Here is a 26420-nt window from a genome sequence, read left to right as displayed (position 1 = left end):
TTAGCTCACTGCCACCTCCACCTCACAGATTCAAGCAATTCTTTTGCCTCAGCCTCCCAAGTAGCTGGGATTACAGACACGCACCACCACGCCCAGCTAATTTTTGTATTTTTAGTAGAGACGGGGTTTCACTAGGTTGGCCAGGCTGGTCTCGAACTCCTGATCTTGTGGTCCACTCACCTCGGCCTCCCAAAGTGTTGGGATTACAGGCATGAACCACCGCGCCCAGCTAAAATCTTTATGATTTTCCATCCCCCATGGATTAAAGTTCAGATTCCTTAATATGGCATTCAAGGACCTCCAGTGATTTGAATCCCCAAGCTTTCCTTTACCCCCTTGCGCCTCAGTCCAACCCTTTAAGCATTCTGCTATGCTGAGTCAACTACTTGTCCTTCCCCACCTCTGTGTTCCTTTGCTGCTGTCATGTATTCTCTATGCCTAAAAACCTTTTCATTCTCTGACAAAAGGCAACTTGAACATGAGTTCAAGTGCGACCCATGTTTGAATCTTAGTTTTGCCGTCCATTGGCTGTGTAAACGTGGGCAATTTACCTAAAACTCTTGTGCCACAGTTTTGTGTTTATAAAATGGGCATAATAGTACTTATTTCCTAGGGTTGTTATGAGTAACAATGATACATGACTTTGATAATCTGTGTATTTTTCAAGGCATGCTTTACTGTCTCTCTGCTGCAGTTATGTGTGTTCATGTCTTAACTCTTTCTGGGCTGTTTGTTAAGGCTCCTTGATGGCTATCTTTGGAGTTTTAAAAATATTTTATTTTTTATAATTTTAAAATAGAGACAAGGTCTCACTGTATTGCCTAGGCTGGTCTCAAATACCTGAGCTCAAGCCATCCTCCTGCCTCAGCCTCCCAAAGTGCTGGGATTACAGGCATGAGCCACTGTACCTGGCCTAATGGTTATCTTTGTATCCTTTATCAACACAGTGCCTTGAACAGAGTAAATGCTTTTTTTTTTTTTTTTTTTTTTGAGATGGAGTCTCGCTCTGTCGCACCCAGGCTGGAGTGCAGTGGCGCGATCTCGGCTCACTGCAAGCTCCGGCTCCCGGTTCACGCCATTCTCCTGCCTCAGCCTCCCGAGTAGCTGGGACTACAGGCGCCCGCCACCACGCCTGGCTAATTTTTTGTATTTTTAGTAGAGACGGGGTTTCACCGTGTTAGCCAGGATGGTCTTGATCTCCTGACCTCGTGATCTGCCCACCTCGGCCTCCCAAAGTGCTGGGATTACAGGCTTGAGCCACCGCGCCCGGCCAGAGTAAATGCTTATTGAAAACTTGAGTGAAATGTGAGTTAATATTTGGCCTCACAGAATACACCAGTAATACAGCAATCACTCACCTGAGGACAGTGGGAGGATGGAAGGTAAGTAGAGGACTGGGTTAAGTATTCGTTCAAGCAAATACATTGATTACATGCCTCCCATGTACTTGACACTGGGAACTCAGCAATGAAGAAGGCCCAGACCAAAGTTCAGGCTTTTAGCTTCCTGTCCTATAAAGGATAAGATTCTTAGCTCTATGCTGAGGTAGTAAATTATGAGGGGACTTCAAAATGGCACAGGGTGGTTGAGCAGGATACGGCAATGGTTAAGTTTGGTCAGAAAATAGAAATCAAAAGGAAAATGTGGCTATGGTTACCTTTAGCAGACCTCTTAAATCTCCTTCCTGAGAACCTGCTTTTTTGGGAAGGCATGAGTGCCAGTAAGACTCAGCACTCCTCCTCTTCCACTTCCCGAGAGAAAATGACTTTGCCTTTCTGCTCAAAACTCATCCCTTCACTTTGTCACCCTATGTTTGCATCTTCCATCCTTAGTGTGTGTTTCCATCCAGTCTTTCAGCAATACACATACTACACATTGGACTCTTGGGTAGTCTCTAGGGCTGTAGCAAGGAGCCTTGCTCCCAAGGGACTCATTTACACAATCCTGTGAACGGACCAAGAGTAAACAGTGTGCCCAATGCTGTGCCTATGTGTGTTAGCCCACGCGGCCAGCCTGAGGAGTCAGGGAAGGCTCCCCTAGGCAAAGACTTCCACCAGAATGAAGTCTTAATGGTTAAAGAGCTCCATCACCCAAAAAGGATTGAGGGCCTACCTTCAACTGAACAGCTAATGCATAATCTCAGAAACTGTGAGTCAAAATTCCCTGGAATAACTCCACTTTATCCCCAATCTCCTTGCCACCTAGACCAAGGTCCATTCACCACCCTGTCCCCAGCACTGACTGCACTGCTGTGGCCACACTAAAGCTTGGCTCAAGATGGAGGAGGAGTGAGGAAGCTGCTGCGCCAATATGGCTGCTTGAGGCTGCCCAAGGTCGTAGAAGGAGGAAGTGGGTAAATGCCGTATCCAAAAAGATACAGCAGCCTCAGGTTTTATCAGGGGGCAGCAGCTTCCTTCTCCTTCCCCGACCTCTGGCCAAGTCACAAAGCACCACAGCTGTACAGCCAGATGGGGGAAGGGAGGAGATTAGAACTGTAGGCTAGAGTAGACAGGTATGGACCAGTTCACAGTCATGCTATCCCAAGCAGAAAGTGATGGTGGCTTGGACTAGCACAGTGGTAGTAGAGATGGGGTAAAGATTCAAGAGACATCATTGATAGGCAGAACCAATAGGACATGGTAATAAACTATTCTCAGGAAAGGGGAGGAGTCATGGCTTTCAGCCATGAGCATCCACCCTCGGGGTGGCCTCACCCACTTCCTGGTAATTCTAGCCACCATGAGTCCAGGGGCTATAGCCCTTTGCTCTGCCCCATTGCTCAGCAAGTTACTTGGGGTTCCAGTTTGATAAGAAAAGACTTCCTGTGGAGGAATCTGAAGGGAAGGAGGAGGAGCTGGCCCATTCCTGCCTGGGAGGTTGTGGAAGAAGGAAGATGGCCAGAGCTTTGTGTCCACTGCAAGCTCTCTGGCTTCTGGAGTGGGTGCTGCGGCTCTTGGGACCTTGTGCTGCCCCTCCAGCCTGGGCCTTGAATCTGGACCCAGTGCAGCTCACCTTCTATGCAGGCCCCAATGGCAGCCACTTTGGATTTTCACTGGACTTCCACAAGGACAGCCATGGGAGGTGAGCCGTAAGGGAAGTTTGGGTATTGGGAGAGAGCAGGACCCCTCCCCATCACTGCTTCTGGGGGCTTCGAGTTTCCCATTTGTGATAGCAGTTGAGCAAGGTGACAGAGTGAGACTCCATCTCAACTTGTGGGGCTTATTCAGGTTGTGGGGCTTATTCAGGTTGATTTCTTGTCAAGAATGTTGGGGTCCGGGGGACTGGCCCAGGTGAAGGTATAAGGGCAGGGCACAGGTGGGGTGATGGGCACTGAAACTACAGCAAGAACAAAGGGAAGACAAGAGTTGATGCTTTATTTTTTCCCCAAGGGTCAGTTGTATGAACCACTCCACCCTCAACACCTTGAAATGCAGAGAGGAGGCCGGGCGCGGTGGCTCACGCCTGTAATCCCAGCACTTTGGGAGGCTGAGGTGGGTGGATCACCTGAGGTCGAGAATTCGAGACCAGCCTGACCAACATGGAGAAACCCCGTCTCTACTAAAAATACAAAAAAAAAAAAAAAAAGGGCTAGGCACAGTGGCTCACGCCTGTAATCCCAGCACTTTGGGAGGCAGAGGTGGGCAGATCACGAGGTCAGGAGTTCGAGACCAGCCTGGCCAACATGGTGAAACCCTGTCTCTATTAAAAATACAAAAATTAGGGCCGGGCGCGGTGGCTCACGCTTTAATCCCAGCACTTTGGGAGGCCGAGGAGGGTGGATCACGAGGTCAGGAGATCGAGACCATGGTGAAACCCCATCTCTACTAAAAATACAAAAAATTAGCCGGGCGTGGTGGCGGGCGCCCGTAGTCCCAGCTACTCGGAGAGGCCGAGGCAGGAGAATGGCGTGAACCCGGGAGGCGGAGCTTGCAGTGAGCCGAGATTGCGCGACTGCACTCCAGCCTGGGTGACAGAGCCAGACTCTGTCTCAAAAAAAATAATTAATTAATTAATTAATTAATTAAAATAAAATACAAAAATTAGCTGAGCATGGTGGCACACTCCTGTAGTCCCAGCTACTTGGGAGGCTGAGGTAGGAGAATCACTTGAACCCGGGAGGTGGAGGTTGCAGTGAGCTGAGATCGTGCCACTGCACTCCAGCCTGGGTGACAGAGTGAGACTCCATCTCAAAAAAAAAAAAAAAAAAAAAAAAAAAATTAGCCAGGCGTGGTGCCGCATGCCTGTAATCCCAGCTACTCGGGAGGCTGAGGCAGGAGAATCGTTTGAACCTGAGAGGCAGAGGTTGTGGTGAGCTGAGATCATGCCATTGCACTCCAGCCTGGGCAACAAGAGCAAAACTCTGTCTCAAAAAAAAAAAAAAAATGTGGAGAGAAGCACATGTCCTAAATTGATTTGCAGAACTAAAGTTGTCTACCCTCCCCCACCTTGCATTTCTATTCCATTTCCCTCATCTCCATCAACATTATAAATATTTGAAAAGAAGCAATAGGTCATTAATGATTAGTATTAATCAGGTTTCAGAATCAAGAGTGCCATGATTAGAGTCTTGGCTCCTCCTCTTCATAGCATGTACCCTGAGCTACTTATCATGAGAGACACTGTGCCCACCAGCTTCAGGGAGTGGCAATGGGTGGCAATGGCAGATAGCCTTCAAGTGTCAGCCACTTAGGGGATTTCCTCTGCTGAAGAGAGCCAGTTCACTCCAAGTCCCCTCCCAAGGTGGCCCACATCCAGTGTCTGATCAATGAGAAGTGGGTGAGTGGGGAGAGTGGAGGCAGGTGTGGGGGAGGCATTTGATAAGGGTCCAGCCCTCTTTCATCAACTCTGACAATTCTTTTTTTCTTCTTTTTTTTTTTTGAGATGGGATTTCACTCTTGTTGCCCAGGCTGGAGTGCAATGGCACAATCTCCGGCTCACCGCAACTTCCGCCTCCCGGGTTCAAGCGATTCTCCTGCCACAGCCTCCCGAGTAGCTGGGATTACAGGCATGTGCCACCACACCCAGCTAATTTTATATTTTTAGTAGAGACGAGGTTTCTCCATGTTGGTCAGGGTGGTCTCGAACTCCCAACCTCAGGTGATCCGCCCGCCTTGGCCTCCCAAAGTGCTGGGATTACAGGTGTGAGCCACCATGCCCAGCCTTTTTTTCTGCTTTTTTTTTGAGATGGAGTTTCGCTCTCATTGCCCGGGCTGGAGTGCAATGGGGTGATCTCGGCTCACTGCAACCTCCGCCACCTGGGTTCAAACGATTCTCCTGTCTCAGCCTCCCGAGTAGCTGGGATTACAGGCACCCGCCACCATGCCCAGCTAATTTTTGTATTTTTAGTAGAGACGGGGTTTCACTATGTTGGCCAGGCTTGTCTTGAACTCCTGACCTCAGGTGATCAGCCCGCCTTGGCCTCCCAAAGTACTGGGATTACAGGTGTGAGCCACCACGCCTGGCCAACTCTGACAATTTTGAAGGGTCATTCTAGTTCAGAGCTCGTGGGGTGTTGGCAAATGCTGTCATTGGGCCTGAATCAGCTCAACTCCTTCCTGTGCCCACTCCTGCTTATTTCTCCTCCTATAAGTAGCGATCCCATTGGCACTACTTAAACATCCTGCAGGCTAAAAAAATATTATGGGCCAGACACAGGCTCATGCCTGTAATCCCTTGGCCTCCCAAAGTGCTGGGATTACAGGTGTGAGCCACCATGCCCAGCCTATAAAAAAATTTTTTTTAATTAGCCAGGCATGGTGTTGCACACCTGCAGTCCCAGCTACTCGGGTGGCTGAGGGGAGAGGATTGCTTGAGCCCTGGAGATCAAGGCTACAGTGAGCTGTGATCGTGCTGCCGCACTCCAGCTGGGCAACAGAATGAGAGCCTGTCTCAAAACAAAACAACAAAATTATTTTTAAAATTACAGCATTGTTTCAAGAGCGTTTGTTATGTATTTGGCTGGGACCATGCTAACCGTTACTCATATTTATTACATTTACTCCTGACAGTATTGACTGGTTGTGAAAACCAGTTATTGGTTATGAAATTGGTATTCCTATTTCACATATGGCAGAATTGTGATTTAAACCTAGATCTGCTAGGGTCCTCATCTCTATCAGCACACACACTCCAGCCCCACTTTAGAGGTACCCTCTACCTTCCCTCATTAAACCCAGCTCTCAAGAGGGGATCTGGTAACAGTCTAGACAGGCGTTCTAGGGAGCATGTGAACCCCTGGTTCTTGTTGTAGGTGGAAGGATGGAGATGTTGTACAGAGTTTAGGTCTTTTTCAGCAAAGATCTCAAACCCCTGGTGTTCAAATCAAACCAAATGGTTATAGTCCCAGCTCTACTCTCAACTCACTGGGTTACTTTAGCCACGTGATTGCTCTTGCTGAGAGTCGGTTTCACTGTCCATAAGATGAAGAAGTACATCACGGTGGTCTGTGAGGTGTCATTGAGGAAAGATGGTCCAGTGCCCCATGCCACATCGCCTTCCGGGCAGTGCTCCCAGCGCCGGCGCCAGGGCCTGGGATAGGCTGGAACCTGCGCGGCGCTCACCCAGCTTTCCTATGCAGAGTGGCCATCGTGGTGGGCGCCCCGCGGACCCTGGGCCCCAGCCAGGAGGAGACGGGCGGAGTGTTCCTGTGCCCCTGGAGGGCCGAGGGCGGCCAGTGCCCCTCGCTGCTCTTTGACCTCCGTGAGTCCCAGGCAAGGAGAGCAAGGGTGGGGCCAGAGGGACGTGGACTGCCGGGCTTCAGCGCCCCACCCCTTCTTGTGCCTTCCAGGTGATGAGACCCGAAATGTGGGTTCCCAAACTTTACAAACCTTCAAGGCCCGTCAAGGACTGGGGGCGTCGGTCGTCAGCTGGAGCGACATCATTGTGGTGGGCCCCGCAGTACAGGGCACAAGGAACAGTCGGGGGCAGGGACACGTGGGGCCAGGAGGAGCCCAAGTCTCGCGCCCGTCCCCACTCCTGTGGCCTTTCTCCAGGCCTGCGCCCCCTGGCAGCACTGGAACGTCCTAGAAAAGACTGAGGAGGCTGAGAAGACGCCCGTAGGCAGCTGCTTTTTGGCTCAGCCGGAGAGCGGCCGCCGCGCCGAGTACTCCCCCTGTCGCGGGAACACCCTGAGCCGCATTTACATGGAAAATAATTTTGGTAAGCGCCCGCTACGACCTGGCCCCGCCCACTCGCGACGGCTTAGCCCCGCCCCCCATCGGATCCCGCCCCCAGCGCCGCAGCCCTCGCTTTGCATCTGGCCTCGCCCCAGGGCCCCGCCGACTCCAGGCCTGCCCGTGTGGGATCCCCCCAGCCCTCCTCCGGGCTCGCGCGCGCCTCCCTTCACCCCTGCGCTGACCCCTCCTCCTTGTCTCCTGCAGGCCAGGACAAGCGTTACTGTGAAGCGGGCTTCAGCTCCGTGGTCACTCAGGCAAGTAGGGAGCAAAAGCGGAGTGGGGGCGGCTCCCAAACAGGGCCCCCTCTCACCCTCAGGGCTTCTCTTCCAGGCCGGAGAGCTGGTGCTTGGGGCTCCTGGCGGCTATTATTTCTTAGGTACGTGCCCATCCGTACACCTCCCTCCCTTCTCGCGGCCCAAGGAGACCCCCGGTATTTGGGCCCCACACCCGTTGTCCCTCCCGCCCTAGGTCTCCTGGCCCAGGCTCCAATTGCGGATATTTTCTCGAGTTACCGCCCAGGCATCCTTTTGTGGCACGTGTCCTCCCAGAGCCTCTCTTTTGACTCCAGCAACCTAGAGTACTTCGACGGCTACTGGGGTAACACCGGCCTTCCAGACTTCCAAGGGTCACCGCCCACCGCAGACGGTCAGGTCCTGCCCCTGCGGGAGCCTCCATGCCCACCCCTGCCGGCCAGCCCACCGCCTAAGTCGCTCCCGCCCTCCGCTCCTGCGGCTTCCCCGCAGACCGCCCACCTCCCATGCGCCCACCGCTCCCTTCCACTGCGGACTCGTAGTGCAGCCTGGGGCAGGGCTTGGTCCCTCGAAGGCCTCCGTTTTCCATCTGCACCATGCAGGGCTGGGGCTGAGTGGCCTTAATCTCCTCCTTCTTTGCCCTCAATCCCCTCTCTGCTTCCTCCCCTGGAAAAGACTAATTTGCACCCGTGTCCTCAGGGTACTCGGTGGCCGTGGGCGAGTTCGACGGGGATCTCAACACTACAGGCAAGAAATCCACTTAGGGCGGGAGTTGGGGAGCCCAGCCTGGGGAGGAGCGCCTTCCTGAAATCTTCCCTGTGTAGGGAAATCTTCCTGCACACAAATTTTCCCTGGGTGCAGAACGGGGAGCGGGAAGTGGGTAGGTTCTAAGGCTCTCATTCCCTGAGCCTGGCTCTCCCTATCGCCAGAGTATGTCGTCGGTGCCCCCACTCGGAGCTGGACCCTGGGAGCGGTAAGTGCCCCCACCACTGGGCATCCCGAAGCCCCTTATCCCAGTCCTCAGGCTGACAACTCCTGAGCGCCCCCCACGCCCGCCCCGCCTCCACCAAACCACGCTTTCTCACCTGGAGTGGGAGGCTGCTTTGGGGACAAGAATGATGCTCTTGCCTGCGCTGTCCGTGCAGGTGGAAATTTTGGACTCCTACTACCAGAGGCTGCACCGGCTGCGCGGAGAGCAGGTGGGGGCCAGGTCCGAGTGGGAGTGGCTGGGTGGAGGGGGAACTGAGACTTCAGAATATTTCACGGGAGGTGAGGGCCCATTTCTTAGAGAGGATGCTGGTCCAGCAGCGTGAATGATGGTGCTCCTTATCTTGCAGATGGCGTCGTATTTTGGGCATTCAGTGGCTGTCACTGATGTCAACGGGGATGGGTGAGGAGGGACATGCCCCACCCCTACCCAGTTGGGTCCCAAATTACCAGAGCTGCCCTCTGTCTCCCTTTCCTAGCCCCTAGTCTCACGTGTCCACTGGGGGAACAGGAGAGCAAGGGTCGGGGAGATTTAGCCCTAGCCCCACCATACCCCTGGTCCAGTCCCATGTAACCACTCATCTGGCCCACAGGAGGCATGATCTGCTGGTGGGCGCTCCACTGTATATGGAGAGCCGGGCAGACCGAAAACTGGCCGAAGTGGGGCGTGTGTATTTGTTCCTGCAGCCGCGAGGCTCCCACGCGCTGGGTGCCCCCAGCCTCCTGCTGACTGGCACACAGCTCTATGGGCGATTCGGCTCTGCCATCGCACCCCTGGGCGACCTCAACAGGGATGGCTACAATGGTGAGGGAAGAGAGGAGCCCTACTTGCTGCAGAGGGGTTAACAGCCACTCAAAAAGCATGGAGTTGGCCTGAGGGCAGCCAGAACCAGGATGGGTTTTAAGCATATAAGTATGTGGCTTAGACACATGGGGCGCTAAGTGGAGAGCAGATGGGAGAGTTGAAGACTAATTAGGATGTGTTTGCCTTAATCCAGGCAAGAGACAATGACCACCTGGATGTGGATTTTGGCGGTGGAGTTAGAGATGGGAGTGACTTCACAGATATTTAGTGGCTCATGCCTGTAATCCCAGCTACTTGGGAAATTGAGGCAGGAGAATCTCTTGAACCCGGGAAGTGGAGGTTGCACTGAGCTGAGATCGCGCCACTACTGCACTCCAGCCTGGGCGACAGAGCAAGACTCCATCTCAATAAAATAAAAAAAAAAAAAAGAAAGAAAAAAAGGGGAGGTTATTGGTGACAGTGACATAAATTGATTCAGGCCAAGGTAGGGTCAGAAGCCAGAATGCAATGGGGTAAGGTATGAATGGAGGTGAAAAATTGGATGCAGCTAATGTAGACAGCTCTTTCAACAGATTTGTGGTAAAAAGGAATTTGAGGAATAGAAAGAAAAAAAAAAGAACATGTTTGACTATGAGAGGAAAAAGAGAAAAGGTGATCACGGAAAAGAGACGAGGGTCAAGGGAAGATTACTTCAATGTGGAAGAACATGTAGTAGGTTGAAAATGATGTTGTGGGGAAATGGGGACATGAGCCAGCAGAGAGTCCCTGTGATGCCTCAGGGGGTGGGAGGGTGACTGGCCCAGTGTCAGGATAAAGGAAGGAAGCCTCTTCCCGGGTCAAATGGGGAAAGGGAAAAGAAAGTCGGTGTGGGATTATAGCATAACAGTGGGCTGCCTCTCTTCCTGAAGTAAGAGATTATGTCACCTGCTGAAGGAAGTGTGGGGGAGCTGGGAGTTTGATGAAATGGAGAAGGTTAGAAATAGATGCTAGATGTCCAGGCACGGTGGCTCACACCTGGAATCTCAGCACTTTGGGAGGCCGAGGCAGGAGGATCACTGGAACCTAGGAGTTTGACGCCAGCCTGGGCAACATAGGGAGATCGCGTCTCTATAAAAATTTTTAGAAATTAGCTGGGCATGGTGGCTGTAGTCTCAACTGCTTGGGAAGCTGAGGTGGGAGGATTGCTTTAGTCCAGAAGGTTGAGGCTGCAGTAAGCCATGGTCGCAGCACTGCGCTTCAGCCTGAATGACAGTGCAAGACTCTGTCTTAAAAATAAAAAAAAATTTAAAAGGGGCTTGGGCATGGTGGCTCACACCTGTAATCCCAGCACTTTGGGAGCCCAAGGTGGGCAGATCACTTGAGGTCAGGAGTTCGAGGCCAGCCTGGCCAATGTGGTGAAACCCCGTCTCTACTGAAAATACAAAAATTAGCCGGGCATGGTGGTGCGCACCTGTAATCCCAGCTACTGGAGAGGCTGAGGCACGAGAATCACTTTAATGGGGGAGGCAGAGGTTGCAGTGAGCCGAGATCGCACCACTGCACTCCAGCCAGGACAACAGAGAGAGACTCCATCTCAAAAAAAAAAAAAATTTTTTTAAAAAGGGAATAATGATGCTTAATTTTCAGGATATATTTTCCTCAATAGACAGTGAGAGTTGTCACTGTTTTTATAACAATCCTACTTGGCAGGTCCCTCTCCCACCTGATTGTTAACTCCTGGAGGGTAGGGCAGTGCCTCCTTCACCCACACTTTGCACCCCTTTCCTGGTCTTCTGGGATGTGCCCAGAGAAGCTCAGGAAAGTTTTACAGTCATCTAGGGAGGCTGAATAACAATCAGCCACTTCCTTTCTGTTACTCCTTCCAGACGTTGCAGTGGCTGCCCCCTACGGGGGTCCCAGTGGCGGGGGCCAAGTGCTGGTGTTCCTGGGTCAGAGTGAGGGGCTGAGCTTACGTCCCTCCCAGGTCCTGGACAGCCCCTTCCCCACAGGCTCTGCCTTTGGCTTCTCCCTTCGAGGTGCCGTAGACATCGATGACAACGGATACCCAGGTGCCCTGGACTGCCTCCAGCTAGAAATGCCCAAGAAAGGCCCTTGGACATTCGCTGGAAGTGCCGAGAGACATGGCCAGGGGCTCATGCCTGGCCTGGTGTCCCACTGTTGGACTGCCAGAGGGGCTGGGTGAAACCTCCAGTGGGGGAGGTGGTGTGGGGAACCCCTGGGAAGATGAGATGAGAATCCCATGCCCTCTCTAATGGCCAATTCTGACCCATTCCTTGATGTCTGTAGACCTGATCGTGGGAGCTTACGGGGCCAACCAGGTGGCTGTGTACAGGTGAGCACTGGCTCCAGGGGCAGGATGGGGAAGGTCCCATGCCATCAGAGGAGACCAGGCCAGGAGGAGCCACAATGGCAAGCCTACCCCATCACCCCATCCCATCAGAGCTCAGCCAGTGGTGAAGGCCTCTGTCCAGCTACTGGTGCAAGATTCACTGAATCCTGCTGTGAAGAGCTGTGTCCTACCCCAGACCAAGACACCCGTGAGCTGGTGAGGAGGCAGAGGGCATGGGCCTTGAAGAATCTGGGACCTCAGAAAGGCCCCAACCCCTGAGCCCCACTTATGTCTTTGCAGCTTCAACATCCAGATGTGTGTTGGAGCCACTGGGCACAACATTCCTCAGAAGCTATGTGAGTGGCATGAAGGGGGCAGGAGGGAGGTGGGCTTGGACTCCCCCGGAGGCTGGCCAGGGAGGTCCTGACTCTTCTGCTTGCCCTGCCAGCCCTAAATGCCGAGCTGCAGCTGGACCGGCAGAAGCCCCGCCAGGGCCGGCGGGTGCTGCTGCTGGGCTCTCAACAGGCAGGCACCACCCTGAACCTGGATCTGGGCGGAAAGCACAGCCCCATCTGCCACACCACCATGGCCTTCCTTCGAGTACGCCCAGGCAGGGGATTGGCAGAGCTGGGAGAGTAGAACTTACCCACTGGACTTGTTCTTCTAGCCCTGGGGCACTGAGCTGGGTGCTGTGAGTCCGGGGGTGGTCAGGACACGGTGCCTACTGGCCAGGAGAAGGTGGGATGTGTGTGGTAGCAAGATGGCCTGACTCTTGCCCCCATCCTAGGATGAGGCAGACTTCCGGGACAAGCTGAGCCCCATTGTGCTCAGCCTCAATGTGTCCCTACCGCCCACGGAGGCTGGAATGGCCCCTGCTGTCGTGCTGCATGGAGACACCCATGTGCAGGAGCAGGTAGGGACAGGCGGGGACAGGCCAGGGAGGTGCAGGACCCCTGACAGCAAGTCAGGATTAGGGTTAGTGCCAAGTCGCAATGTGAACCCCAAAACCTTGATGTCATTCCAAACCCTAATGAAAACCTCAAAATCCGGCCAGTCGTGGTGGCTCACACCTGTAATCCCAGCACTTTGGGAGACCGAGGCAGGCGGATTGCCTGAGGTCAGGAGTTAGAGACCAACCTGGCCAACATGGTGAAACCCCATCTCTACTAAAAATACAAAAAAAATTAGCCAGGCATGGTGACACACACCTGTAATTCCAGCTACTCGGGAGGCTGAGGCAGGAGAACCACTTGAACCCAGGAGGCAGAGGTTGCAGTGGGCCGAGATTGTGCTGCAGCACTCCAGCCTGGGTGACAGAGCAAGACTCTGTCTCAAAAAAAAAAAAAAAAAAAAAGCCAGGCGCAGTGGCTCACGCCTGTAATCCCAGCACTTTGGGAAGCCGAGGCAGGTGGATCACCTGAGGTCAGGAGTTCAAGACCATCCTGGCTAACACAGTGAGACCCCGTCTACTAAAAATACAAAAAAAAAAAAAAAAAAAAAAAAAATAGCTGGGTGTGGTGGCGGGTACCTGTAGTCCCAGCTACTCGGGAGGCTGAGGCAGAAGAATGGCATGAACCTGGGAGGCGGAGCTTGCAGTGAGCCAAGATCGTGCCACTGCACTCCAGCCTGGGCGACAGAGCGAGACTCCATCTCCAAAAATAAAATAAAATAAAATAAAAACCTAAAAATCCCAGTATCCCCTAAGCTCTGATGTAAATTGACAAACCCTGACATTGTCCCAAACCTCCAAATAAACCCCAGAGCCCCGATACCATCTCCAAACTCCTTTTTGTCCTCAGATCTTCTTACTCCCTAAGCCCCTATGTGAACCCCAAGCCCACTGTTTTCCTAACTCTGATGTAATCCCCAAACCTCACACATCCCCAGCTTACCCACACACCCCAATGTGCCCCTCTAGACACGAATCGTCCTGGACTGTGGGGAAGATGACGTGTGTGTGCCCCAGCTTCAGCTCACTGCCAGCGTGTGAGGAGGCCTCCCACTCTGCCCGACCCTGGCCCTTTCTGCCTATCATACCCGCTCCCCACCTGAGTCCCCTCTTTTCCCACATCCTGGGCCCGGACCCAGGCTCCCTGGCTTCACTCCTCTTTCCCCACAGGACGGGCTCCCCGCTCCTAGTTGGGGCAGATAATGTCCTGGAGCTGCAGATGGACACAGCCAACGAGGGCGAGGGGGCCTATGAAGCAGAGCTGGCCGTGCACCTGCCCCAGGGCGCCCACTACATGTGGGCCCTAAGCAACGTTGAGGTACGGCCCCCACCCTGGGAACAGTACCCGGGACCTGGGAGGTGCTGGAGCCTTGGCTCTCTCATCTCCCTCCCCGAGAGTCCCTCTTCTCTTCTGCTTTGCTGTCAAAGATGTAATTTTTTATTTTTATTTTTAATTTGGAAGAGGAATACTTGCTAATGGCACAGAATTCCAAAACTCTATTACAAAAACCAGAAAAACAAAAAAGGTTTAGGAACCAAATGTTAACAGGAACCTCTGTTAACATTTGGTGGATTTCCTTCCAGTCTTTTTTTCAATATTGACTCGCACTCACATAAGTATATATTTATTTTTTATGTTGTTAATGTAGTTTATAATAACGGGGTCATACTCTAATGTTTTGTGTTTTTTATTTCCAAAATGAAAATGCCTGAAAAGTAATAGTGCTACAGCAATACACACACTAGCATGTGACAGTCCCTTGAGACCCCACCCCAAGAAACCCCCCCTCCCTACCTTGGCACATAACTCTTTCCAGACCTTCCAAGGGAGCTTAAATATATATATATGATGCTCTGTAATTTCTTTCTTGGAATTGCCTTCCTGAAGGGCTTTGAGAGACTCATCTGTAATCAGAAGAAGGAGAATGAGACCACCAGGGTGGTGCTGTGTGAGCTGGGCAACCCCATGAAGAAGAACGCCCAAGTGAGGCTGCTGGGTTGTGGTGCCGGGTCTCCACCAGGGGCTTGTGAACAACCAGATTTTAGGGGTGAGGTTTTAGAGCCACATAGTTCTGAGCCAGAATCTTGGGTCTCACACTCCCTTGCCACATGTCCTTGGGTGAGTGACTTTCCCTCTCTGAGCCCCTTTACCCAGTGGACTTCCAGGTAAAATAGAAATAATAATGGTGGCCTGGTGCGATGGCTCACGCCTGTAATCCCAGCACTCTGGGAGGCCAAGACGGGTGGATCATGAGGTCAGGAGTTCAAGACCAGCCTGGCCAACATAGCAAAACCCCGTTTCTACTAAAAATACAAAAATTACCCGGGCATGGTGGTGCATGCCTATAGTCCTAGCTACTTGGGAGGTTGAGGCAGAAAAATCACTTGAACCTGAGAGGTGGAGGTTGCAGTGAGCTGAGATCACGCCACTGCACTCCAGCCTGGGTGACAGAGTGAGACTCCGTCTCGGAAAAAAAATAAAAAAAGGAAAAAGAAAGAATAATGGTGATCTTGGAGGGTGAAGACTGGAGGCCACATTCAGGGCAGGGCTGTCTTAAGTGGGGCATTTGGACAGTGACCTTGGCCCTCCTCATATCCCAGATAGGAATCACGATGTTGGTGAGCGTGGGGAATCTGGAAGAGGCTGGGGAGTCTGTGTCCTTCCAGCTGCAGATACGGAGGTACTGATCTGGCGAGCGTGCCTACCCACCACCCTTCCCCTGTCTGACCCCCGTGCAGAGCCCCTCAGGTCCCTTCCATACAGAAAGGTCCTTTGAGGCCAGGAGCGGTGGCTCACACCTGTAATCCCAGCACTTTGCGAGGCCAAGGCAGGAGGATCACTGGAGGTCAGGAGTTGGAGACCAGCCTGGCCAACATGGTGAAACCCCATCTCTATTAAAAATATAGAAATTAGCTGGGCATGGTGGTGAGCACCTACAACCCCAGCTACTCGGGAGGCTGAGGCAGGAGAATAGCTTGAACTGAACCTGGGAGGTGGAGGTTGCAGTGAGCCAAGACTGGGCCACTGCACTCCAGCCTTCCAGCCTGGGCGACAGAGCGAGACTCCATCTCAAAAGAAAAAAAAAAAAAAAGATCTTTGAAGAAGTCTGGTTCCCTTTCTTCCTCAGAGACTTATGTCTGAGTCTTGGAGCCCTAGAGGAAGTTCTTTCCCAGGTCTAACTTCAGTGTGGCATGCTGTTTGTATAATTAGCTCTCTCTGAACTCTAAAATTCTGGCCTTACCCCCAGAGAGTCACTGGGCTGGTGTTCCTGGCCCTGTTTCTCCCCATCCCCTCCCCTCTAGCAAGAATAGCCAGAACCCAAACAGCAAGATTGTGCTGCTGGACGTGCCGGTCCGGGCAGAGGCCCAAGTGGAGCTGCGAGGGTGAGAGGCCAGGGGTGGAGAAGGGAGATGGCATTCAGGGCTCTAAAGTCCAGGGGGCACTGGGGAAACCCCACAGGCCAATCAGGGCATCACACTCTCTCTGGGGGTCTTGGGCACCTGCAGGAACTCCTTTCCAGCCTCCCTGGTGGTGGCGGCAGAAGAAGGTGAGAGGGAGCAGAACAGCTTGGACAGCTGGGGACCCAAAGTGGAGCACACCTATGAGGTAGGGGGAAGCCTCTCGTCCCTGGCTGGGGTGAGCAAGTCCTCAGAACTCCGGGTGAGGCGATAAGCTCCCCGCACCCTGCCACCACCACCCCTTCAGCTCCACAACAATGGCCCTGGGACTGTGAATGGCCTTCACCTCAGCATCCACCTCCCCGGGCAGTCCCAGCCCTCCGACCTGCTCTACATCCTGGATATACAGCCCCAGGGGGGCCTTCAGTGCTTCCCACAGCCTCCTGTCAACCCCCTCAAGGTGAGAGCCAGGTAGAAGAAAGAGCTGTGAAGGCAGCCCCAGACCAACTACTAGGGCACCTCTGTGGGCTGGGGTTCGGGGGAGACCTGGGCCTGACCACTCCTTTGCCCCCCCAGGTGGACTGGGGGCTGCCCACCCCCAGCCCCTCTCCCATTCACCTGGCCCATCACAAGCGGGATCGCAGACAGATCTTCCTGCCAGAGCCCGAGCAGCCCTCGAGACTTCAGGATCCAGTTCTCGTAGTGAGCAGGCTGTCTGGTCTCTGGCCGGGCCTCCCCGGGAGCCCACGGGGCAGAGGGGATGGGAGGAGGGAGAGGGGTCGGGGTGTGCTGTGGGCCTCTGTGGGCCACGCTTGGTCCCAGGGAGCACTTCAAGTGAACATGGAGGAGCATGCTGGCTTGTGTCTGGGGTGAGCTGAAAGACACCTGCACTTTTTAAAAGCTTCCCAGTACGTTAAGGGGCATAAAACAATGCCAAAGCAAGGTTATCATAGACCTGGGCATTGCGCGCTGGGGGATGACCCTCCCTGCATCTCTGGGACTATGTGAGCAAGCCCGTGGAGAGACAGCATTCGAAGCTTGGATCCAAGGCCCTTCCTGATGGGAAGGCCACCGCTTCCTGAACCCCCGGCCCCCTCTGCGTTGGGTCCTGGGGGTAAAGGGGTGGGGGATGATGGGGTGATGGGCCGGGACGGGCTGGGGACTGACGACGCCTCCCCTCAGAGCTGCGACTCGGCGCCCTGTACTGTGGTGCAGTGTGACCTGCAGGAGATGGCGCGCGGGCAGCGGGCCATGGTCACGGTGCTGGCCTTCCTGTGGCTGCCCAGCCTCTACCAGGTGGGGCGGGCCGTGGGGGGGTGGTGGTGGGGCCGGGCCTTCTGGGTGGGGACCACTTTGCTCTGGGAGGGGTGGGGTTGGGTGTGGGAGGGCAGGAAGAGAGGGAAGGCAAGGTTTACTCTGGGGGATTGCAGTGGGATTAGGCCAGAGGCAGGTCTTCCCCGCCGGGAGTGTGGGACCTGGACTGCTGCAACCAATAGGCCTCTTGTGGGTGTAAACGGCTTTCAACCCCAACCTGCCCAGAGGCCACTGGATCAGTTTGTGCTGCAGTCGCATGCATGGTTCAACGTGTCCTCCCTCCCCTATGCGGTGCCCCAGCTCAGCCTGCCCCGAGGGGAAGCTCAGGTGAGTGTGCGGGGATGGAGCAGACCAGTCCTGCAGGACCCATTGTCCCCCAGTCAGTGCCCAGCCAGAAAAGCCTGAGGGGTGGTACGGGTGGGTGGCATGGCTGGAGGTCACCAGCCTGAGGTTTGAGTCTTTGTGAAAGGCAGGTGTCAACGTGACTGAGGAGACACGTGGGTTTGCCCCCAGGTGCGGACACAGCTGCTCCGGGCCTTGGAGGAGAGGGCCATTCCAATCTGGTGGGTGCTGGTGGGTGTGCTGGGTGGCCTGCTGCTGCTCACCATCCTGGTCCTGGCCATGTGGAAGGTGAGGTGTGAAGGACGGTGGAGTCCCCATCGGGGCACAGGCTTCGCCCTGCCCTGCCACAGGGTGTCAAGGAGAGATGGTGGCCCACCCAAGTGGGTAATCCAGGGACCAGGGGTCTATGTCTCCACTATTAGAATGCCATTCTCTGCCCAGTGGGGTGGCTCACACCTGTAATCCCAGCACTTTCGGAGGCCAAGGCGGGTAGATCACCGCCTTGAGGTCAAGAGTTCGAGACCAGCCTGGCCAACATGGTGAAACCCCATCTCTACTAAAAATACCAAAATTAGCTGGGCGTGGCGACACATGCCTGTAATCTCAGCTACTCGGGAGGCTGAGGCAGTAGAATTGCATGAACCCAGGAGGCAGAAGTTGCAGTGAGCCGAGATCATGCCACTGCACTCCAGCTTGGGCAACAGAGCAAGCCTCTGTCTCAAAAAAAAAAAGAAAAGAAAAGAAAAGAAAAAAATAGAATGTCTTTCTCTAGTAGAGCAAAAAAGGTAAAACAAACACAAAAATGTCATTCTCCTGGGATCCCTTCCAGGTACATACCACTGGAAAGGATAGCACCTGAAATTCTGAGGCCTTTAGACACCCCTGCCACCAAAAAGAATCAGAGGATATAGAGAGTAGAGAGGGTGTAAGTCCTGCCTTCAGGAATTCCTGGCTGGTCTCGAGGACAAGACGTACTTCCTCCTAGCCCTGCCCTTCCCCTTGAGTGAGGCAAGAGGCCCAAGGATTGGTCTAGACCCTATTTCTCCCTTCCTATGTGGCCCTGGAGGGTCACTCGCTCCTCTGCACCTGGAGAAGTCTCAAGCACACTGAAGGGAAGACATGGTGCTTTTAGGGAAAACCACACACTAGACCCACAATAATCAAATACATATCATCATATGCTTGAGTCATGTAGACACAAACTTCAGTATAAGAAAAATTCCAGGCTGGGCGTGGTGGCTCACACCGGTAATCCCAGCACTTTGGAAGGCTGAAGCAGGCGGTTCATGAGGTCAGGAGTTCAAGATCAGCCTGACAAACATGGTGAAACCCCATCTCTACTAAGAATACAAAAATTACCCGGGCATGGTGGCAGGTGCCCATAGTCCCAGCTACTCGGGAGGCTGAGGCAGGAGAATCACTTGAACCTGGGAGGTGAAGGTTGCAGTGAGCCAAGATTGTGCCACTGCACTCCAGCCTGGGTGAGATTTCGTCTCAAAAGAAAAGAAAAGAAAAATTCCAGGTGGGGACCAGGCACGGTGGATCACTTGAGGCCAGGAGTTTGGGACAGTATAGTGAGACTCCATCTCTACAAAAAAGTTTTTTTAAAAAAATTAGTCAGGTGTGGTAGTCCGCACCTGTAGTCCCAGTTACTTGGGAGGCTAAGAGGTAAGAGGATTGCCTGGGTGACGCAGCAAGACCCTGTCTCTAAAAATAAAATAAAAAAGAAAAATTCAGAGGCCGGGCACAGTGGCTTATGCCTGTAATCCCAGTACATTGGGAGGCTGAGACAGGCAGATCACCTGAGGTCAGGAGTTTGAGACCAGCCCGGCCATCAGAGTGAAACCCCGTCTCTACTAAAAATTAGCTGGGCGTGGTGGCACGCACCTGTAAACCCAGCTACTTGGGAGGCTGAGGCATGAGAATTGTTTGAACCCGGGAGGTGGAGGCTGCATTGAGCCAAGATGGAGCCGCTACGCTACAGCCTGGGTGACAGAGTGAGACTCCATCTAAAAAAAAGAAAAAAATAAAAACTCAGGGGAGAAAAAACAAAAACCCAACAATTTGTTCCATGCATTATCTCTAAATGTCAAAAGGCATCCATTTGTGGGTACAGTGGGGTTCATGTTCTGCGCTAGTCCTGGGAGGCACTCGTAGCTAGCATACTTCCTCACATGTGCTCTGGGGACAACGAATCATCTCTATACCCTGACCTTGGCCCCCGTGTTCCCCCAGGTTGGCTTCTTCAAGCGGAACCGGCCACCCCTGGAAGAAGATGATGAAGAGGGGGAGTGATGGTGCAGCCTACACTATTCTAGCAGGAGGGTCGGGCGTGCTACCTGCATCACCCCTTCTCCAACGAGGTGCCTCCAAGCTTTGGGTTGGAGCTGTTCCATGGGGTCCTCTTGGTGTCGTTTCCCTCCCAACAGAGCTGGGCCACCCCCTCCTGCTGCCTAATAAAGAGACTGAGCCCTGATGCTGAGCATGCTGCCTCCTTTTGGGGCCAGAGGAGAGAGGACCGAAGGAATGTTTTGGACGGGGACCTAGGGCTGGTGGAACTGTGAACAGAGAGAGTCTCTGCCTCTGCCAGGGTAAAGTTTGCAAATCACTGTCTTTGGGGAGTGTCAGGAAGTACAGAGTTGGGGTGGTAGGTTTAAGAGAAAAGAGGGACAGCCCGGCGCAGTGGCTCACACCTGTAATCCCAGCACTGTGGGAGGCCAAGGTGAGCAGATCACCTGAGGTTGGGAGTTCGAGACCAGCCTTACCAACATGGAGAAACCTCGTCTCTACCGAAAATATGAAATTAGCTGGGCCTGGTGGTGCATGCTTCTAATCCCAGCTACTCAGGAGGCCGAGGCAGGAGAATCGCTTGAACTCAGGAGGCAGAGGTTGCAGTAAGCTGAGATTGCATCATTGCACTCCAGCCTGAACAACAAGAGTGAAACTCTGTCTCAAAAAAAAAGAAAAAAGGGAGAAAGGGCGGCAGGGCCTCAAGGAGTACTGGAGAGGGATGAACATGTCTAAGGGCAGGATGGGATGGGAGGGCAGGTGACGAGGTGGGAGCATCAGAGAAGGCAGGCTGTGTCCTTGGTGGGCAGCTTTATTTATTTATTTATTTATTTATTTATTTTTGAGACAGAATCTCACTCTTGCCCAGGCTGGAGTGCAATGGCATGATCTCGGCTCACTGCAACCTCCGCCTCACCGGTGCAAGCAACTCTCCTGCCTCTGCCTCCTGAGTAGCTGGGACTGTGGGAGCGCACCACCACGCCTGGTTAATTTTCGTATTTTTAGTAGAGAAGGGATTTCACCATGTTGGCCAGGCTGGTCTTGAACTCATGGCCTCAGGTGATCCGTCCACCTCAGCCTCCCAAAGTGCTGGGATTACAGGAGTGAGCCACCTCACCCAGCCAGGGCAGCTTTAAATAGCACATTTGTTATGATTTCAGAAGGGTAAACTTCACAATGACCCGAGGCGTGGAAAAATAACACGCTCTCCCTGCCTTCCTATCAAAAAAGGACTTTAAAGCTGTTTGGAGTGAGAAGGGGCAGGGGGAGGCTGGCTCAGCTGTTGTCTGAGGAAGGCAGCGTCATGCCAGGGAGGAGAGAGCAAGCATCGCTCCCTGGCTACCCTGCTGCTGTCCCTTCCTCCCCACCAAGAAGGGCCTTCAGCCAGGAAAGAGGATGAGGATGGAAGACAGCTCTCCAGCTTTGGTGAGTAGAGCTGAGCGGCACAGGTGGGGAGGTTTCCCTGGAGTCCTGAGGGATTTGTTCCTTCCTGGGTTCAATAAATATTTATTGGCCGGGTATAGTGGCTTATGCCTGTAATCCTAGCACTTTGGGAGGCTGAGGCAGGAGGATAGCTTGAGCCCAGGCGTTTTTGGCTGCAGTGAGCTATGATCGTGCCACTGCACTCCAGCCTGAGCAACAGAGAAAGACCCTGTCTCTAAAAAAAATTAAAATTGTCCGGGAGAGGTGGCTCATGCCTGTAATCCCAGCACTTTGGGAGGCCGAGGTAGGCGGATCATCTGAGGTCCGGAGTTCAAGACCAGCCTGGCCAACATGGTGAAACCCCCGTCTCTACTAAAAATACAAAAAATTAGCTGGCTGTGGTAGCAGGTGCCTGTAATCCCAGGTACTCAGGAGGCTGAGGCTGGAGAATCACTTGAACCTGGGCGGCAGAGGCTGCAGTGAGCCAAGATCGTGCCATTGCACTCCAGCCTGGGCAATAAGAGCCAAACTCCATCTCAAAAATAAAAATAAAAATAAAAATAAAAATTACTAGCTAGGTGTGGTGGTATGTGCCTGTAGACCTAGGTACTCAGGAGGCTGAGGCAGGAGGATTGCTTGAGCCCAGGAGGTCAAGGCTGCAGAAAGCCTTGATCTCACCACTACACTCCAGCCTGGGTGACAGACTGAGACCCTGGCTAAAAAAATTCTTTTTTTTTTTTTATTATTATACTTTAGGTTTCAGGGTACATGTGCACAATGTGCAAGTTTGTTACATATGTATCCATGTGCCATGTTGTTTTGCTGCACCCATTAATTCGTCATTTAGCATTAGGTATATCTCCTAATGTTCTCCCTCCCCCCTCCCCCCAAAAAAATTCTTTTTAATTAAAAATAAAAATAAATAATCATGGAGCACCTACCACATGCCTGGCACTATTCCAGTGCTGGGATGCAGCAGTGAACAAAGCAACGTCCCTGCCCTCCTGGAACTTACATTCCAGAGGTAAAAAGTGAAGTAAACAAATAAATAAATGTATGGTTAGTAGCAGTCAGTGCTGTGAGTGAAAATAAAGGTGGCGAGAGAGTGATAGATTGTATGTGGGTGGGCCGGGTGCGGTGGCTCACACCTGTAATCCCAGCATTTGGGAGGTTGAGGTGGGCAGATTACCTCAGGTCAGGAGTTGGAGACCAGCCTGGCCAACATGGAGAAACACCGTCTCTACTAAAAATACAAAAATTAGCCAGGCACGGTGGTGGGCACCTGTAATCCCAGCTACTCAGGAGGCTGAGGCAGGAGAATCACTTGAACCCAGGAGGTGGAGGCTGCAGTGAGCCAGGATCGTGCAACTGCACTCCAGCCTGGCAACAGAGCGACACTCCGTCTCAAAAAAAAAAAAAAAAAAAAAAGAATATAGTGGATGTTTGGAGGGGTGCTACTAACATTTTAGGTAGGGTGGTCAGGGAAGGCCTCTTTGATGAGATAAGCAGGGAGATGAATGACTGAGCCATGCAGCTACATGAAGATAAACTGTTCTGGAAAGAAAGAGCAGCCAGTGAAAAGGCCCTAGGGTAGGAGCTGGCTTAGTGCGTTCAAAAAAAGCAAAGAGGCCCATGTGGCTGGAGGCAGGTGTGGGTGAGGGTTCAGGAGATGGGGGATGAGGGCAGGAACACCTCGTGGCCATGGGGAGGACTTTGGACTTGACGCCAAGTGTTGGGGGAAGCCATTGATGAACAATACAACAGCAAGAGCTGTTGGTATTTAATTTTACCCAAAGGTGTAAATAGTAAATTCTGAAAAGAATATTTTGACATCCATGCATGACAAGTTTCAGAACAGGTTTCTATTTGGGTGACTGAACGCATTTAAGAAAAGATTAAGCCGTGATCCTTGAACACCAGCCAAATTGCCTCCTCCTTCCATCATTGCGATTGGATGGCTCCAGACAACTTATCTTGATCCAGCAAGGCATTTGGCATTTGTCCTTATAGACAAGACGTAAATGTGAGCTGGATCATAGAGACTCGGATTTAGACCTGAACAATTCTGATAAAGCTGAAGGAGATTTCTATGAAGCTCCATCCTGGCCTTGGGCTGCCTGGCATTGTCATGAGTCCCTTGAATGGAGGTAGAGGAAGCCGCTCTTCACCCTGCAGATGGCTGCTGGCTGGGAGGCAGCTCCAATACAATGGGTGACTGAAGCAGATTCAAAGCAGCCTTGACAGATTGTAAAGTTGGGTGGAAACCAACAAGATGAAATTCACCAGGGATGAGTGCTAAGTCTTGTGTTGAGGTTCCAAAAAACTGGTTACATAAGAATAGTACTGGAAAATCTGGTGAGATGAAAATTTCTGTTGAAAAGAGAGAGAGACCAGGCACAGTGGCTCATGCCTGTAATCCCAGCCCTTTGGGAGGCCGAGGCAGGTGGATCACAAGGTCAGGAGATCGAGACCGTCCTGACTAACACGGTGAAACCCCGTCTCTACTAAAAATATAAAAAAATTAGCCGGGCGTGGTGGCGTGTACCTGTAGTCCCAGCTGCTCAGGAGGCTGAGGCAGGAGAAAGGGGTGAACCCGGGAGGCAGAGGTTGCAGTGAGCTGAGATCGCAGCCACTGCACTCCAGCCTGGGTGACAGAGCAAGACTCCATCAAAAAAAAAAAAAAAGAAAAGAAAAGAAAGAAAGAAAGAAAGAGAGAGAGAGAGAGAGAAAGAAAAAGAAAGAAAGAAAGAAAAAGAAAGAAAAGAGAAAAAAAAAGAAGAGAAAAGAAAAGAGAGAGAGAAATGAAAAGAAGAAGGGGCCGGGCGCGGTGGCTCAAGCCTGTAATCCTAGCACTTTGGGAGGCCGAGGTGGGCAGATCATGAGGTCAGGAGTTCGAGACCATCCTGGCCAACATAGTGAAACCCTGTCTCTACTAAAAATACAAAAAAATTAGCAGGGCGTGGTGGCGGGCGCCTGTAGTCCCAGCTACTCAGGAGGCTGAGGCAGAAGAACGGCATGAACCCAGGAGGCGGAGCTTGCAGTGAGCTGAGATGGTGCCACTGCACTCCAGCCTGGGGCACAGAGCCAGACTCTGTCTCAGAAAAAAAAAAAAAAAAAAAAAAGGAAAAAGAAAAGAAGAAGGAAGGGAGAAAGAAAGAAGAGAGACAAATACACTGGCAGTTTTCATTCTGTCCACAAGCTTATAATGATGTCCCCTTAAATCAGAAGACCCAACCAGGACGGTTGCTGTTCTCTGGGAAATGGGGTCCTTGCCTTAGGTATCCAGTCCCCTCTTGGCCACCACACAGTGAGAAAGAGAAGGTGACAAACCAAAGAGAACCAGGGAAGAGATACCAGTTAAGGATTTGGCCAGGCGGAAACTGATTGATGATGACAACCCGAAATATTGAACTGGAAGGAAAGAGAGCTTGGCTGGGACTAGGGCAAGCCAATAGCTGTCCTCAAATATGGGATTCAATGGCTGAGGACAAAGGAGAGACCCAGTTTATCATTCACAAAGCCAGAAACAAGACCACTGAAAACCACCAACTGGTGGAAGAGAAAGGCTGCTGCCAGCCCTGGAAACACTCCTTAGCCATTAGCACTGCCCAGCAATGGATCATATTACCTCGGCACAGGTGAGTCCCTACCTCACCCTGGGCCAACAGTAACAGCATTTATTATGCCCCTGCTCCTGTGAGGCTTGTGCTAGACTCTTTACATCATTATTTGGCCATTACATCTCGTTTAGTCATTACAGCACCCCTATGAGGTAGAGATTATGATGACTCCCATTTTAAAGGAAGACTGAAGACCAGAAGGCTGAGTAACTTGCCAATGGCTTAATAAGAGACTTAGGGCTAGGCACGGTGGCTCACACCTGTAATCCCAGCACTTTGGGAGGCTGAGGCAGGTGGATCACCTGAGGTCACAAGTTCAAGACCAGCCTGGCCAACACGGTGAAACCCCATCTCTACTAAAAATACAAAAATTAGCTGGGCATGGTGACAGGCATCTGTAATTCCAGCTACTCAGGAGGCTGAGGCACAAGAATCTCTTGAACTCAGGAGGCAGAGGTTGCAGTGAGCCGAGATTGAATCATTGCACTCCAGCCTGGGCCACAGCAAAAGACTCTGCCTTAATGATCAGTAGCTGTAACACTAGAAAAATGGCGGAGCAAGAGCAAAGCCCTGAAAGCCACCCAGGCAAAGCAGGCACTTTTGTCAAAGAAAGAGCAGAGGAAAGGAAAAGGGCTCAGGTTTAAGCAACTGGAATCATTCCTACATGATTCCTGATGGCAGAAATGTGATAAAGTGCATCTCAGACGACTAGAAGTGAAACATCATGCCTTGGAATTGCCAGATAAACATTCCTTTGTTGTACGCATCGAAAGAATTGATGGCGTGAGTTTACTGGTGCAGAGAACCATTGTGAGACTTTGCCTAAAGAAAATTTTTAGTGGTATCTTTGTAAAAGTCACCCCCCACAACCTAAAAATGCTGCGTATAGTGGAACCTTATGTGACCTGGGGATTTCCAAATCTGAAGTCTGTCGAAGAACTCATTTTGAAACATGGACAAGCCAAGGTCAAGAATAAGACCATCCCTCTGACAGACAACACAGTGATTGAGAAGCACCTGGGGAAGTTTGGTGTCATTTGCTTGGAAGACCTCATTCATGAAATTGCCTTCCCAGGGAAGCATTTCCAGGAGATCTCATGGTTCTTGCGCCCTTTCCACCTCTCAGTGGCCTGTCATGCTACCAAAAATAGAGTGGGCTTCCTCAAGGAGATGGGCATACCTGGCTATCGGGGTGAAGGCATCAGTCAGCTCATCCGCCAGCTGAACTAGACCCAGGTGCCAAACTGCAGTAAATTTTTATTAATGAAGTGGAAGCATGCGTAGTATAGGCATGTGTTTTTGTTTTTTTGGGAATTTTTATCAAGTATCTTCAGAGAAGAGGATTTCCAGCTTTATCTTCAAAAACTGGAAATGAAGGGTCAAAGAAAAGACAGAAGCTCATGCCTGTAATCCCAGCACTTTGGGAGGCCGAGACGGGTAGATCACCTGAGATCAGGGGTTCGAGACCAGCCTGGCCAACACAGTGAAACGCTGTCTCTACTAAAAATACAAAAATTAGCTGGGCATGGTGGCACACA

General features: G+C 52.2%; 1 protein-coding gene and 1 pseudogene across 1 annotated transcript; both read left to right on the top strand.

The window, feature by feature from the left end:
* The first annotated feature begins 2716 nt into the window (after positions 1-2716).
* Positions 2717-20027, top strand: ITGA2B (integrin subunit alpha 2b). Its single transcript, XM_055256239.2, has 30 exons — positions 2717-3081; positions 6578-6699; positions 6788-6885; positions 6993-7158; positions 7380-7429; positions 7506-7551; positions 7644-7772; positions 8126-8173; positions 8356-8399; positions 8572-8625; positions 8764-8816; positions 9007-9218; positions 11084-11266; positions 11505-11550; positions 11659-11763; positions 11848-11903; positions 11996-12147; positions 12335-12460; positions 13466-13533; positions 13667-13814; positions 14385-14480; positions 15098-15177; positions 15800-15880; positions 16004-16103; positions 16203-16355; positions 16472-16597; positions 17078-17191; positions 17435-17536; positions 17723-17839; positions 19787-20027. The coding sequence occupies exons 1-30, from the start codon at positions 2894-2896 to the stop codon at positions 19844-19846; spliced, it is 3123 nt and encodes a 1040-aa protein (XP_055112214.2). The 5' UTR covers positions 2717-2893; the 3' UTR covers positions 19847-20027.
* Positions 20028-22894: 2867 nt separating this feature from the next.
* Positions 22895-26145, top strand: LOC129469656 (ribosomal protein uL30-like; annotated as a pseudogene).
* The last annotated feature ends 275 nt before the right edge of the window (positions 26146-26420 follow it).

This window comes from Symphalangus syndactylus, chromosome 20 (assembly GCF_028878055.3).
Source record: "Symphalangus syndactylus isolate Jambi chromosome 20, NHGRI_mSymSyn1-v2.1_pri, whole genome shotgun sequence".
NCBI lineage: Eukaryota > Metazoa > Chordata > Mammalia > Primates > Hylobatidae > Symphalangus > Symphalangus syndactylus.
This window is presented reverse-complemented; position numbering and strand designations above follow the sequence as displayed.

Excerpts from the sequence above, each read along its gene's own strand:
- ITGA2B (XM_055256239.2), top strand. The coding sequence starts at position 2,894 with ATGGCCAGAGCTTTGTGTCCACTGCAAGCTCTCTGGCTTCTGGAGTGG. Across the intron at positions 11,764-11,847 it reads ACCAAGACACCCGTGAGCTG|CTTCAACATCCAGATGTGTG; the intron begins GTGAGGAGGCAG and ends ATGTCTTTGCAG. Across the intron at positions 17,840-19,786 it reads TGGTCCTGGCCATGTGGAAG|GTTGGCTTCTTCAAGCGGAA; the intron begins GTGAGGTGTGAA and ends GTGTTCCCCCAG.